Below are 12,892 nucleotides of genomic sequence, written 5' to 3'. Positions count from 1 at the left end.
CAGGATTGGAAAAAAAACAGTTACTGGGCAGCAAGCAGAAATCAGAGTTTGTTTGCATTTTAGGACGTGCACAAAATGCACGTTTAGGTGTTAATTTCAGTATAATTTGTAGCAGCAAGACTGAGAGGGGAGGTTTAAAACTGGTAGTGAGACTAGACCGGGTTCGAGTCGAATGCTGCTGAACAGGTAGATTACACTAGGAGTTTATAGTATGTACAACATCCTCATTGTTACAGCAGTTGTTTTCAGTACTTCCACCCCTCTATGCATGAAATGAACATCAATCCAATCTAATATAAAGTGTTCAGAGTATCTTAGATATAAAAATCACACAATAAGGTTGTCTGTGAAGGTTCTCAGTCATCCAGGTCATCGTAGTCAAAGGAGCTTGCGAAGAAAAGCGTCTGGACTTCTTTAAGTTACTTGAAGACGTTTCACCTCTCATCCGAGAAGCTTCTTCAGTTCTAAGGTCAAATGGTGGAGAGTCCCAGATATAAACCTAGTGGGAGTATCCCCCCACAGAGGGACAAAAGGACCCCCTGATGATCCTCTAATCCCCTGAGCCAAGGTGCGAAACTGGGTGTGGGTCCCAATCAGCCAGAGTTTCGGGTGTGTTCATTGTGAAACCACCTTATCATGCGAATTCCTGAGGTCAGATGGCCCAGGATGTGAGTGGGCGTTAAGGCGTCTGGGAAGGGATCTCAAAACTGGATTATAGATGGCAGAGAGTTGGTGTCGTAAACCACCGCCTCTGTTCAAAGATGGTCGCTCACAGTGGACATAGATGGCTTCTTTAACTCCTCTTTCAAACCATCTGTCCTCTCTGTCCAAAATGTGAACATTGGCATCCTCGAAAGAGTGTCCTTTATCCTTAAGATGCAGATGGACTGCTGAGTCTTGTCCTGTGGAGGTGGCTCTTCTGTGTTGTGCCATGCGCTTGTGAAGTGGCTGTTTGGTCTCTCCGATGTAGAGGTCTGGGCATTCCTCGCTGCACTGTACAGCATACACCACATTGTTAAGTTTGTGTTTTGGCGTTTTGTCTTTCGGGTGAACCAGTTTCTGTCTGAGCGTGTTGCTGGGTCTGAAATGCACCGGGATGTCATGCTTGGAGAAAACTCTCCTGAGCTTCTCTGATACACCGGCTACATAGGGGATGACAGTGTTGTTGCGTCTGTCCTTCTTATCCTCCCTCGCTGGTGTCTGGTCTTCTTTTCTGTGCCTCTTTGCTGACTTTAAGAACGCCCATTTAGGATAGCCGCAGGTTTTGAGTGCTTCCTTTACATGTGTGTGTTCCTTCTTTTTCCCTTCAGGCTTAGAGGGAACATGTTCTGCCCAGTGGTGTAGGGTCCTAATTACTCCAAGTTTGTGTTCCAGAGGGTGATGGGAGTCAAAGAGGAGGTACTGGTCCGTGTGTGTGGGCTTCCGGTAAACTTCGATGTTGAGTTTGCCGTTCTGTTCAATGTGCACGGCGCAGTCCAGGAAAGGCAACACAATAAGGTTGCACACATGTTAAAATAACTCTATCTGGTAAATTTCCCTGCAGGTAGTGGACATTTACTGAGATAATTTGAAGTGAAATGATTTATTTATTATTACTGGAATTTACTGTTTACATGGTGCTGAGAGTACATGAGGATAAGATGCAGATCAGCACTTATCATTGCGGATCCAGGCACTCGTGTTTCCACGAAAGGTCGACCATTAAGGACCAGTTCTGATGTTTTTCCATTGGTGATGCTTTCTTCTTTAGCAGCCGGTCAAAAGTCAGGGAGACTCCAGGAGTTGGTGCAAATACAGTGAATCCAGTTAAAGTGATTTGCTCACTAGTCTTGTTTGAAGTCCTGTGATATGGTTAAAACTGCCACGAGGAGTCTTTTTTCTTCTAAAATTCTGACTCACATATTAAAACAGATGCTCACTACAGTCACATTTTTGATGCATTTTTCTCTGATGTAATATCACGAGAAGAAGAAATGACATAATTTGACTTTGTCCATCAGGAGAATAAACTATTTATCCTCTAATTTCATTTTAGTCCTGCTCTGGCAGGTTTGAATGAATGTACTGAAAAATGTTGATACAGAATCTGTGATAATGGGCTGTATACGCTCACCAGCCATTTTATTGGGTACACCTTGCTAATACCATTTGAGAACTGTCTTAAAATGTAATCCACAGCATTACACAGCAGTAGCCTGAACCACTGATAACAGTCAGGATGGACCCATGCTTTCATGCTGACTTCAGCTCGTATAGCCATAGTGGTCTTCTGCTGCTGTAGCCCATCTGCTTTAATGTTCAACACGTTGCACGTTTAGACATGCTCTTCTACATACTTTGTATTTAGCAAGTGGTTCTTTTTTTCCTGACCTCACTCCTCTTACATCAATAAGACATTTTCACTCAGAAAACCGCCAAATCACTGTAGAGGTGCATAAGTGCACGTAGTTGCTGCCATGTGATTGGCTGATTAGATGTTTGAGTTAATGAGCAGTAAAACAGGCGTATCTAATAAAGTGGCCGGTGAGTATTTATTCAATCACTGCAGCAGGTGAGTAGCCATCTGCATCCTGCTCCATTCATTCACAAATACTAAATTAAACGTGCATCCATCTATACATTACTGTGTTATTTTTATTTAAATGAATTTGAGATGCCCCTTTCCCCCGTCCCATGATGACAATAAACACACATTCACTCACGGTTTTCTTTATAAAATATGTCATCTCATACTCACATGGTTCTGTACTGTTGTACACAAGACAGGTAAAATCCACACCACCGCACATACATCTTAACAACAAACCACTGCTCTTGTGTGTTACACAGGTTTTCACTGTTGGCTCATGGTTTTCCTACAGATATCATCAAAGGTATTACCAGAGGTCTACGCCAGCTCTCGCCTCTCTAATTGGCTCTACTGTGGAAAAGCAGCTCATGTTTGTTTTGCTTATGGCGCCCCGCAGAGTTTCCACAAGTACTTAGACATCAACAAGTTTCGGAAACCGCCACAGCGACCGCAGCAGCCAGAGCGTAACCTGTCAGGGCTTAAGCGCCGAAAACAGACACTAAAACAACTTTTACAGCCAGTGAGGTTAAAGATTTAATCGCCTCGGAGGGAAATCACTTACTTCATGTTCACAAAACTCTGGTAGCACTCAGGTGACTGGATGAACGTGTCTCCAAACCCATAAAGAGCAGTTTATTACTTGTACATCACAGTTTAGTGTTCAGATTTTTGCTTCTGGAATAATAAATGTTTTCCTCAAAGCTTTTATGCTGACGGTTATGTGTGTGTGTGTGTGTGTGTGTGTGTGTGTGTGTGTGTGCTACACATTTATATCAAATTCTTCCTAAAACCCAAACATTCAACTAAAAAGGACGAGTCAACTGCTCTTGTAAAATCCGAGCAACCCAAGTTTAAAAAGTAGTTGGTGGACATCCAAAGGAAGGTCCACTGCAGCGAAGCAGGACAGTGGTTCTTTACCCATTAGTTAACTAATAATACACCTAAAAGCAGTCAAAAGACTGATGGGTATCAGCTCTGAGTGTCTTTTTTTTCTCTTCCAAAAACATAGAGGAGTTTCTGCAGCACACTGTATCCCTCCTCGCCCTGCTGCTGTACACAAAGGGCCACAAAGTAAAACAAAATGCTTTTTTTCTGTGGAACAAATACAAGTATAAATGTAAGGCATTGGTATGAGAGGCCACTGAGCAACCCCTAAACAGTCAAAAGTACAAAAATACAGCAAGCTCCTCCTCTCACAGCTGCACTGGCGACTGCCGAGACGTCTAAGACGACGGGAAGAGACTTTTAAAAGTCTGCAAGATACAAAACCCACTGCAGTTTCGTACAATGACTGGAAAGGGGGGCCTTTGTTTGTGATAAAACATTATAACCCCAACTAATTTCTGTCCAGGCTTTCATTTGCTCAGTCCATGATCTTTAAAACTCTGCAGACACACAAAACACAGTCTCTTCGTCTTCAGTTTCATTCATTCACAGTGTAACAAGAAGCGACAGACGAGCACGGACAGTCAGCTTGAGACATATCTCTGTGCTCCGGCTGAAACTGTCGCGAAGTCGTCGAAATCCAACGTTCCTCGAGATCTGTTGGCTTCGGGTCCACTAGCAGAGGTCAGAGACGTAGTCAAAGTCCCGGAAACTGTCCTGGTCTTTGCGGGAGAGCGCACGGGGCTCACGTGGAGGCGTGAGCGTCGGAGGTTCCGTGGTGAACTCCTCGTCAAAGTTACTGACGTCTTCTTTGCCGCCGATGGACGGGACGAAGGGAGGGGGCAACTTCTTCTGCAGCAGCGCCTCCCAGTCCATGCTCTGGAGGGAGAGACGGACAAGAATAAGAGCAAGAAGAGCAATTAAAGCTGCAATTCAAAGGGCTTCGAAACAACCACCATAACAGTCTGGCTGTAAACACACGAGAAAAACCTCTTCCACCTCTCAGTGTTTGCTAACGAATCTCCATCTTGCGTTCTCACCCCCAACAAGTTGCCTAGGTACCTTTAAGTCTACTTACTCTGAAAAATGGCTGCTTCTTCACCTCCTCTGCATCCTTCTCACCAGATCCCAACCTTCTCTCTGGGTTCCTCCTTAACAGCTGCACACAGACACACGAGAATAGGAAATGACGAGTGGCTATAACAGTGAAGCATCAACTGTCTGACTGTGAGTAAGTGAGGATGTCGGACTGATTCAGTGTTTCACGTGTAAGTGCAGCATTTGTCACATACAGTTTGTGTGCATGAGCGAGCGAATGTGTGTGTGTGTGTGTGTGTTTTTGCTTTACCCTCCTCATGATGCCAATAGCCTCAGTGGAGAGGAAGCGTGGGTAGCGGACTTCATCATTCACAATGCTGTCAAACACCTCCTCTTCATCATCCCCTGGGAAAGGAGACTACAAAAAAATACACCGGTCACACAAAAGCACAGTTCACTGAATCCACTTTTGATATTCTGTCATTTAAAACAAAATCAGCATTTAACTACAGCGAACACGAGTAATTAATCGGCACCAGATCAAACTAACACGTGGCTATAATAACTCCATGACCAGTGACAGAGGGCTAGCTCTTACCTCTCCCACCAGCATTTCATAGATGAGGACCCCCAGGCCCCACCAGTCTACGGCTCTGGTGTAAGACGTGTCTGTCAGGACCTCGGGGGCTAAAAACTCCGGAGTCCCACAGAAGGTGCTGGTCCGGTCACCAAAACCCATTCCTGCAGAAAAAAAACGAAAAAAATGATCTCTGAAAGCTAAAAGAGAAACAAAATCACTTCTTAATTTACCTGAACTTCAGATGATGAAAACCTGCCACTCTGTACTGTTTAATCACTCATATTCCGACATCTGTTTAAATTTCAGAATCGAGTGGAGGTATTACGCCAATTTCCAACTGCTTTACTGGAGACATTTTCCATGATTCACAGTTCAAAATGAGGGTTATTTATCTTACACAGAGGCTTTTTTTGCAGCCCATCAGCCTATCCTCTGCCTCAGCCTCAACTTTCTCGTGATTGGGGATGTGGAGATACCTGCTGTGGTGACCCCTTGTAACAAAGGCTTGGGCAACAGCAGCTTTTTCATATGCTGACCTTATTATTTGATATTGAGGCCATGTTTAATATGGGCACCCTTCATTGTAACCATACAAACAGATGTTGGATAATATGGAGAAGCTAATAGGTCACCTATGGTGTTTCTGAGCTCAAGGCAGGGTTCGGTTGACCTGCTTTTCAGGCTCCCTGACAGACTAAAAACATCACACTGTTTTCCGGTTGTAAGTAAATTTGTATCCCGAAGCAAAGACAAAAACAAATAAAAGACCGTCTGTCAGTAATACACAGATCCACCTTCTTTGCAGAGTCCAAAGTCAGCGATCTTCACATAACCATCTGTGTCTAGCAGCAGGTTGTCGAGCTTGAGATCTCTGAAAGGGAGAAAACATGCAGGATCAGTATCTTCGTACAGCATTTAGATACAAACTCTCTCTGTGAACTGACTGTAATCCCAGCAGACTGTACTAAACTGAGCCTGTACAATAATGCTCACAGCAAACGTCAGCCTGATGGTGCGACACTCAGTACCCCGGGGATGAATCCTACAGCTTCTGGATGCCCTGAATGATCCAGCATGTGGTACCTGATATTTTTTCAGCTTCGGGTTTTGTGTTATTCCTTGTTTGCGCCTTTATTTTGAAAGTGTTTCAGCCTTTGTGTGTCTCTGGGGTTTTTGGTTTCCTGCTGATTGTCAGTCACACCAAGTGTATAAACACTCTTTCCTTTGTCAGACTGTCTGTTTACCTTGCTCTGGTTTCTTTTGGATTATTTAACTTTTGGGATTTTCCTGCCCCATAATGAGGCAAAGTGTGTAAAGTTTCATAAAATAAACCTCCCACTGTTGAAGCTCCTATTTGCTGTATCTGGGTCCTCTAACTGAACTGCAAAACTTAGACTGACATTTCAACCTATGCTGGCAGAAATGTTTAGAAATTAAGAGCTCGATTTAACATCGATCTTTGACGTTTCTATTAGTCTGATGCTTCCTGAGGTGAAAGAAAGCTCAGTTTTACATCAGTTAAGAGGTTTGTGTGGGCTCGACTCACCTGTACACAATCTTATGGTCGTGGAGGAACTGAAGTCCGAGAACCACACAGGCTGCGTAAAACCTGAAGCCAAAAGCAGAGAAAATCAACCTCCAGTTAGACGCGATAAAATGGGAACTTCATATTAATAACAGACATACTGCTTTCAGACCACTAGCCACTGTAACCAAATCTGCTGTCTGAGGCCTGACAAACAGCTGCTCCCCAGCTGTTGAACTCCTCGGTATGGGGACAGCAGTAATAGTGCTGAGGGTTTTCTGGCATTATGTCCTTAAAAGACCCTGCACACCCACTGTAAACCTCATACAGATGGCTTCACTTATTTCAGCGGATCTTTTTAGACTGTGTGGGTGTGCTTATGCTGTGGCGTCTCCCTCATTTCTCTTCACTGATGAGAGTTTGGTGACCTCATGATAATCCCAGGATAAATTCAACTTGTGCAGAAATCTAACAAATAAACAAACATAACTTCAACAGATTTCTGGAGGATGGAAGGCCTTTAAAACATTCAGTCTAATACAGCGCATCTCTAAAAGGTTTTCACATCTGTCCTAATGCTCAGCAGTGCACATGTACAAATCATAAAATAGAATAGAATAATCCTTTAATTGTCCCACAAGGGAAAATTGGTTGTAACAGCAGCAAAAACAACGCACACATACAAACAGAACAGGACACAGAACAGAAACGCACACAAACATATTTACATTATGGACAAAAGTTACAAAAACAGAGTACTGTACAGTTATTAAGAGTAAAGTACAGATAAAAATGGCAAACCCAGGCTGTAGTGTGCAAACAGAGCAGGGTACTGGAAGATGTTTAAGTAATTAAGAATATTTAGAAAAGGTACAGATTGTGTATTGTACCTGTAAATCATGTTAGTATGTCTTGTGTAAGTATGGCTTATGTGCCAAGAGACGTGCCACATACACGGTACATAAGTTACTTTGAATTTAAAGATCGCAGACGGCTATTTCACACTAAATATGACCCTTTAATATTTGTACATGTATATGTTTTTCACCTCTCTTTCATTTTTTTCTCCTTTTCATAATTTCTTTTCATTACAACTGCCCTCTCTCCGCCCTTACTTCCTCCTCACCTGAAGTCTCATGTCCTGAGCTTAAATCAGGGCTCTAACACATGAAGACGTGCACAAAGATGCTTTTTGCTCTCAACTTTGTCACAGTTAGTTATTGTCAACAGATTACATATATGTGACCCTTCTATCTCTGGCTAAACAACAACAACAGTTGGCATAAGCTAACGTTATTCCGGCTAATGTTAGGCTCAAATGTCTAAAAAAAAAAAAAAAAAAAATCACGCTTTCTCTTTGATAAACAGTTCGACTAAATTCTCATATTGTATCAGAGTTGGACAAAGTTAGATCCACTTCAAAGAAAATGTCACTAATACTGGCTAACAGTGGCAAAAGCAGCTGTTAATGTCAAAAAAGTTCAGGATATCCTCAACAACTCAGTTCAGTATCGCTTCACCGTCTCATCAACGTATCGATCGGACTCTTTCCACAAAATTTTACAGCCTCCTCCAGAGTAAATATAAGTCCACACATATTGAAAGCTGAGGTAAACAGTGGACTGACAGCCTACACTCACTACAGATGAACAGCGCCCTGATTTGTTTGCCCTGTGGGAAAAAGTGGGAAAAAACACTGGTGTATTTAACAGTATTGACTCCCACTCTGAGGTGAAGGTCGAGATATCGTGCTTGACGGATTCTCGTTAATGTAACTGATGTTTTAAGAAGGGATCTGTTTACAATCTCTGTGTTTTAATGTACATATGGGCGATTACTACATAAAATGAGTGTTTATAACTGATCCCTGAGGTTGACTAAATTCATCAGGACTAATCTCTGGGAAAGCCTAAAATTTGCATGGAAATACTTCAAGGATAATCCATTTATTACGTACACGGCCCGTGGCTCTGTGAAGACGTCTGTGTGGATGTGCATCATCAGGTCGCCTCCTGCTGTGTACTCCATAACAAAACACACGTGCTCTGGTGTCTGGAAGCACGCAAACAGGTTGATCAGGAAGGGATGGTGCGACATGTTGACGATCTCAAAGATGCGTTTCTCGCACATCAGACTAGGGGAGGAAGGAGAGAAGGAAAGAGTGGAAGAAGAGGCAAGAGGAGGAGAGAAAAAAAAAAAGATTAGAGGGCCATTTAAACATAATTAGATAGTGTTTATTTTAGCCTATGAGAAAACCCACACTCAGCCCACAGATGAACTGTAATCACAGTGATTCAAGACACAAATTAAATCCTGTGAGTAAATCTACTACTGGAGCGCTTAATCTCTGGGCTAAAAACAACAACCACACATCACACAAGCACAGGGCTGAGGAATAAACATCAGCACACACCTATCCACCTCATCCCGAGCAACGATATCTCCTTTTTTCAGGGCTTTGATGGCATACATCGTGCCGGTCTTCTTGTACTCAGACAATAACACCTGTAGACACATAGACACACTCTGATTAACTCTAACACATATAAAGCATTGTTTTTTTTTTAAAAAAAATCTTCTTTTATTAGAGCTTTTAAAACTTCTCAGTGGATCCACGTGTGATATGGTTTCTTTTTCCCCCTGCAGTCACCAATACTTAAAATGTGGCCTTCATGTGCACCTAACAGCATAAGGAAAACAAGCTTTCTTTTTTACAAACTGTCTTTTATTTTTGTTTGCCTGATTGTAGTTGTGACAGTCACATTGTGAGAATCCACAAACAGAGAAGCTGTTAATCTGGGACTTTTTTTGCTGTTGTGACCTTCAGTATATTTGAGGGAATAATAAGAAAAAGACTCTTGTTCTTTGTGTTGTTATTAATTGGTTCGGTTGTTCCAGTTTTTTTTTTTTTTCTGGATTAGAAAGAAATCGTACCTTCCCAAAGTGTCCACGACCCAAAACAGCAATGAGCCTGAAGTCCTGGAGGGACAGCGGACCTTTCTTCTGCTTGCTGGAGAAACCAACAGGCACGGTGAGGAAGAACATTTAAACTAGACACCAAAAAGTAACAACTGCTGATATTACATGACACACATATAAGGACTGTGTACGTGTGGATAATACAAGCTGAATAATACATTAATACATACATGTAATAATGGGGAGCAGACATTTTAAGCTGCAACAGGAGGAAAAGCAGAGGATTTATCAAAAACATCAATGATTCTGTTTTATTCGGGTGTCTGAAGATTTTTGACAGCTAATAACGCAGCAGCTGCTCTCCTGAAAACGCCCAGCTGGGAGCGCTTGAGAGCGCTTGAAAGGCTTTGGAGGCACGCTGTGCCTCCAGGTGAGTGTTTGGTTGCTATGATACAGAAAGTACACAGACGTAATCTGCTGCAGGTACCTGACTCTCTGTCTGACTGCTGCTTTTACTCACACACGCACAGGAAACCAAATATTCCTCATAGTATTATTTTAATGTTAATACGCACACTTGCACGTGTGCACACTTGGACAGCAGCACTTAAAACTTGTGACAGAGGTTTGCTGTAGCGTTTCTCCCACTTCCACTGTGCTTAGACAGCTGGGTAAAAAGTGACAGTGGTGCATGCAGCTGGTTACATTTGTAACTCTCTTAAAACCAGAAAAAAGATAGATGTGTAGCGATGAGCACAGAAAAAATGCTCAGCCTGTCGCCATGCTGATGTCACTTTGAGGACATCAGGGAAAAAAACAGAACACATGTAGTGGGTTTCCTCCATCCATAAGCTTCAGGCCTTTATGCTTGGAGGGTTGTAGGGAGGCTGAGGCGAACACCAGCAGATGGTAGGTAAGAGTCAGGGTCATTCATTCACACTTGCATTCAAATATTGAGCAATTCATAATTAACCTGTACATAAAAAGGCCTGTATGGTCTAAAGGCTCAAGCCCAGAAACATTCTGGCTTGGACGTGAGATTTAACCAGAAAGTCAAAGATCAGCTGCTCATCCGGCTCGTGATCTTTCACAATTCACAAGTAATTGTGATGTAGAAAGTCAGTTAGAAAATTTAGGTGTCGTTGGTTGGGTGTTTTAGACAAAGTAATAAGAATTCAAATCCACTGAAAGACCAAAACAGCTCAAACGACCTCTGTACGTTTCCTAACCGGAGGAGGCCCTGTGATAAACGCAGGATACGCTGGAGAGATTGTCTCTTGGCTGGCCTGGGAGGCTGGGGGGAGAGAGGTCTGGGCTTCTCTGCCCTCACAACCGAGCCCCAGATAAACGGCATAAAACAGATGATGGCTGGTTTTATTTCCACCTGTGCTTTTCCTACTGCCACATTTCAAAATGTTTTTTTGTCTGATAAACTTCATCCTCATTATTATATATCATCATTTATCATTAAAATCCAAACAAATCCATTTTAGAAAACAAAGAAGTAAAAGTGTTTCGGTGAGTGTGCGTGCGTGTACCTGCTAACTGAATGGGTTCGGACAGGGGACTCAGGGGCGAGGTCTCGGGGGGAGAGGGGATCGATGACTAGATGTTGGTCCTATCGGAGGACATGCGAGGGAAGAGACAAAAAAGGAACAGACGTGCAGAGACAGAGATTATAAAACAACATGAAATGGAAGACAGGAGACGCAGTCTGGAGCTGATGGTGACTGACCCTGCGCTGGATTTTAAATCTTTAAACCCCGCAAATACCAGGTCGACCACAGTCCTTTACATCCAGGTGTGGCTGTGCTGCTAACAGGAAGGACACCGTAACAGAGCAGAGAGTGGGTCGATTTTACGTCTCTGTTCACATCAGAAGGAGAGCTGACGTAAAGCAGCAATATTTGCAGTATTTACTCATACCGTAAACTCTTCCTCTTTCAGTCATTTTCTTGTAAATCAGACTCATGTCACATGACCATTATTTAAATGTTAAATGCCTAAAATTATATTAACTTAATAACTAAATCTCCTGTCATTAAAATGATTTACAGGCTTATGTGACTTTATAATGATGGAGCCAAGTCTAACATAATTATTTTTTCTTTCACAATCAGTGTTCAAAAAAGGAGTGTTTGTGCTCCTGCAAGCTACCTGGGAGTTAGACAAGGTTAAGGCACTAGAACACATCCCAAGCCCTGAAAAGTACAGTGTGCTTACAATGTAAGATGGGGAAATATTTGATTTTATTTATTTGTAATTTTTTCTCTGATACTTGCCTCCTTTCATCGAAACTTACCCAGAATGTATACATTTTTAAAAATTACTTAAACTGCATTACTTAACACTACTTGTATTTGATGCTGTTACGCCTTTCTTTCCCTGCCAATTCGAACTTTTAGTTTCTTTTTTAGTTAGGAAAGCCCCGTCCCTCATCACACACCTCCCCTAACTCCCGGGTTTCCTCTCGCTCCATCGGTCTCACTGGAGTGTTAATGTCCATGTCTCTCTTGTAATCGCCTCTTATTGGAGAGTCGCTGTCCAGACTCAACTTTTCCACTGAGATCTCCCTGAAAGACCAACAAATACACACACACACAAATAGACCAACGTGTAACACAGACAAACAGACAGAACAACACAGAAGGGTAGTTAGACACGGGGCTGGGAAGGCATCGTTTGCTTTATTCTTTGTCTGGAAACAAAAGGAAAAAAGGTTCAAGGAAAGCTTCTACGTTTGATAGCAAAGTCTGACTGACGGTTATCAAACGTCACTCCCGATGAAAGACCGAAGCGTGTGCACCTGCGTGTACATATCTCAATGCGTCTCACCCAGAGTTGAGTGTGAGGCTTTGTGCGTTGGGACTGTAGGTTCCTGAGTTGTTGACGGTGGGGATGGCGTTTCGAAGCAGCCTCACCCACGTTCCGATATCCACGTTCATCTGACGAGCCCGGAGGAACGCCTTGCCTGAAAAATGCACAAACACACACATCTAGTCAGAGTCAGAAATTAATCAAACATAACATTCAGCCACTAAAACTATTTTGTTTCTGTTCAGGAATGCTGATATTTAGCATCTTAATAAAAAATGTTAAAATTAAAAATGGAAATTTCATAGATGAAAACAGAAATAATATTTCAGCATTAAAAACATAATGTTAATTTAAGAGTTTTCACATACTGGCAGATTAACAATTACAAGATCATAAAAAATATTTTTTATAAGACACGTTTATGTTTTTATAAGACAAAAAAACGCCAGACCTTTACAGAGTTTAGCTCAAGTTTTTATATTCTGTTTGCTTTCCTATAGAAATGAAGGTAAAAAAAATAATAGTCACCACTAGAGGGTGCTGTGGTCTAAATAAAAAA

At 42.3% G+C, this 12,892-nt stretch overlaps 1 protein-coding gene across 4 annotated transcripts in view; it reads right to left on the bottom strand.

Moving 5' to 3' along the window:
* Positions 1-2,616: 2,616 nt before the first annotated feature.
* Positions 2,617-12,892, bottom strand: part of pkn1a (protein kinase N1a) — a 68,781-nt gene continuing 58,505 nt past the window's right edge. For all 4 annotated transcript variants that reach the window (XM_085459743.1, XM_085459741.1, XM_085459744.1 and 1 more), the window contains exons 12-23: positions 12,352-12,487; positions 11,963-12,089; positions 11,055-11,134; positions 9,532-9,607; positions 9,011-9,102; positions 8,555-8,731; positions 6,619-6,681; positions 5,867-5,943; positions 5,091-5,233; positions 4,803-4,910; positions 4,533-4,613; positions 2,617-4,333 (exon numbers count right to left, since the gene is read on the bottom strand). In XM_085459743.1, coding sequence (XP_085315869.1) covers positions 4,130-4,333; positions 4,533-4,613; positions 4,803-4,910; positions 5,091-5,233; positions 5,867-5,943; positions 6,619-6,681; positions 8,555-8,731; positions 9,011-9,102; positions 9,532-9,607; positions 11,055-11,134; positions 11,963-12,089; positions 12,352-12,487 — 1,364 coding nt within the window. In that variant the 3' untranslated portion in view covers positions 2,617-4,129. The remainder of the gene's footprint in view (positions 4,334-4,532; positions 4,614-4,802; positions 4,911-5,090; positions 5,234-5,866; positions 5,944-6,618; positions 6,682-8,554; positions 8,732-9,010; positions 9,103-9,531; positions 9,608-11,054; positions 11,135-11,962; positions 12,090-12,351; positions 12,488-12,892) is intronic.

Source organism: Copadichromis virginalis, linkage group LG6, assembly GCF_057382275.1.
Source record: "Copadichromis virginalis isolate Kocher_CV1m ecotype Utaka linkage group LG6, C_Virginalis_male_GT1.1, whole genome shotgun sequence".
Lineage (NCBI taxonomy): Eukaryota > Metazoa > Chordata > Actinopteri > Cichliformes > Cichlidae > Copadichromis > Copadichromis virginalis.
Note: the sequence above shows the minus strand (reverse complement) of the source record. Positions and strands in the feature narration are given on the sequence as shown.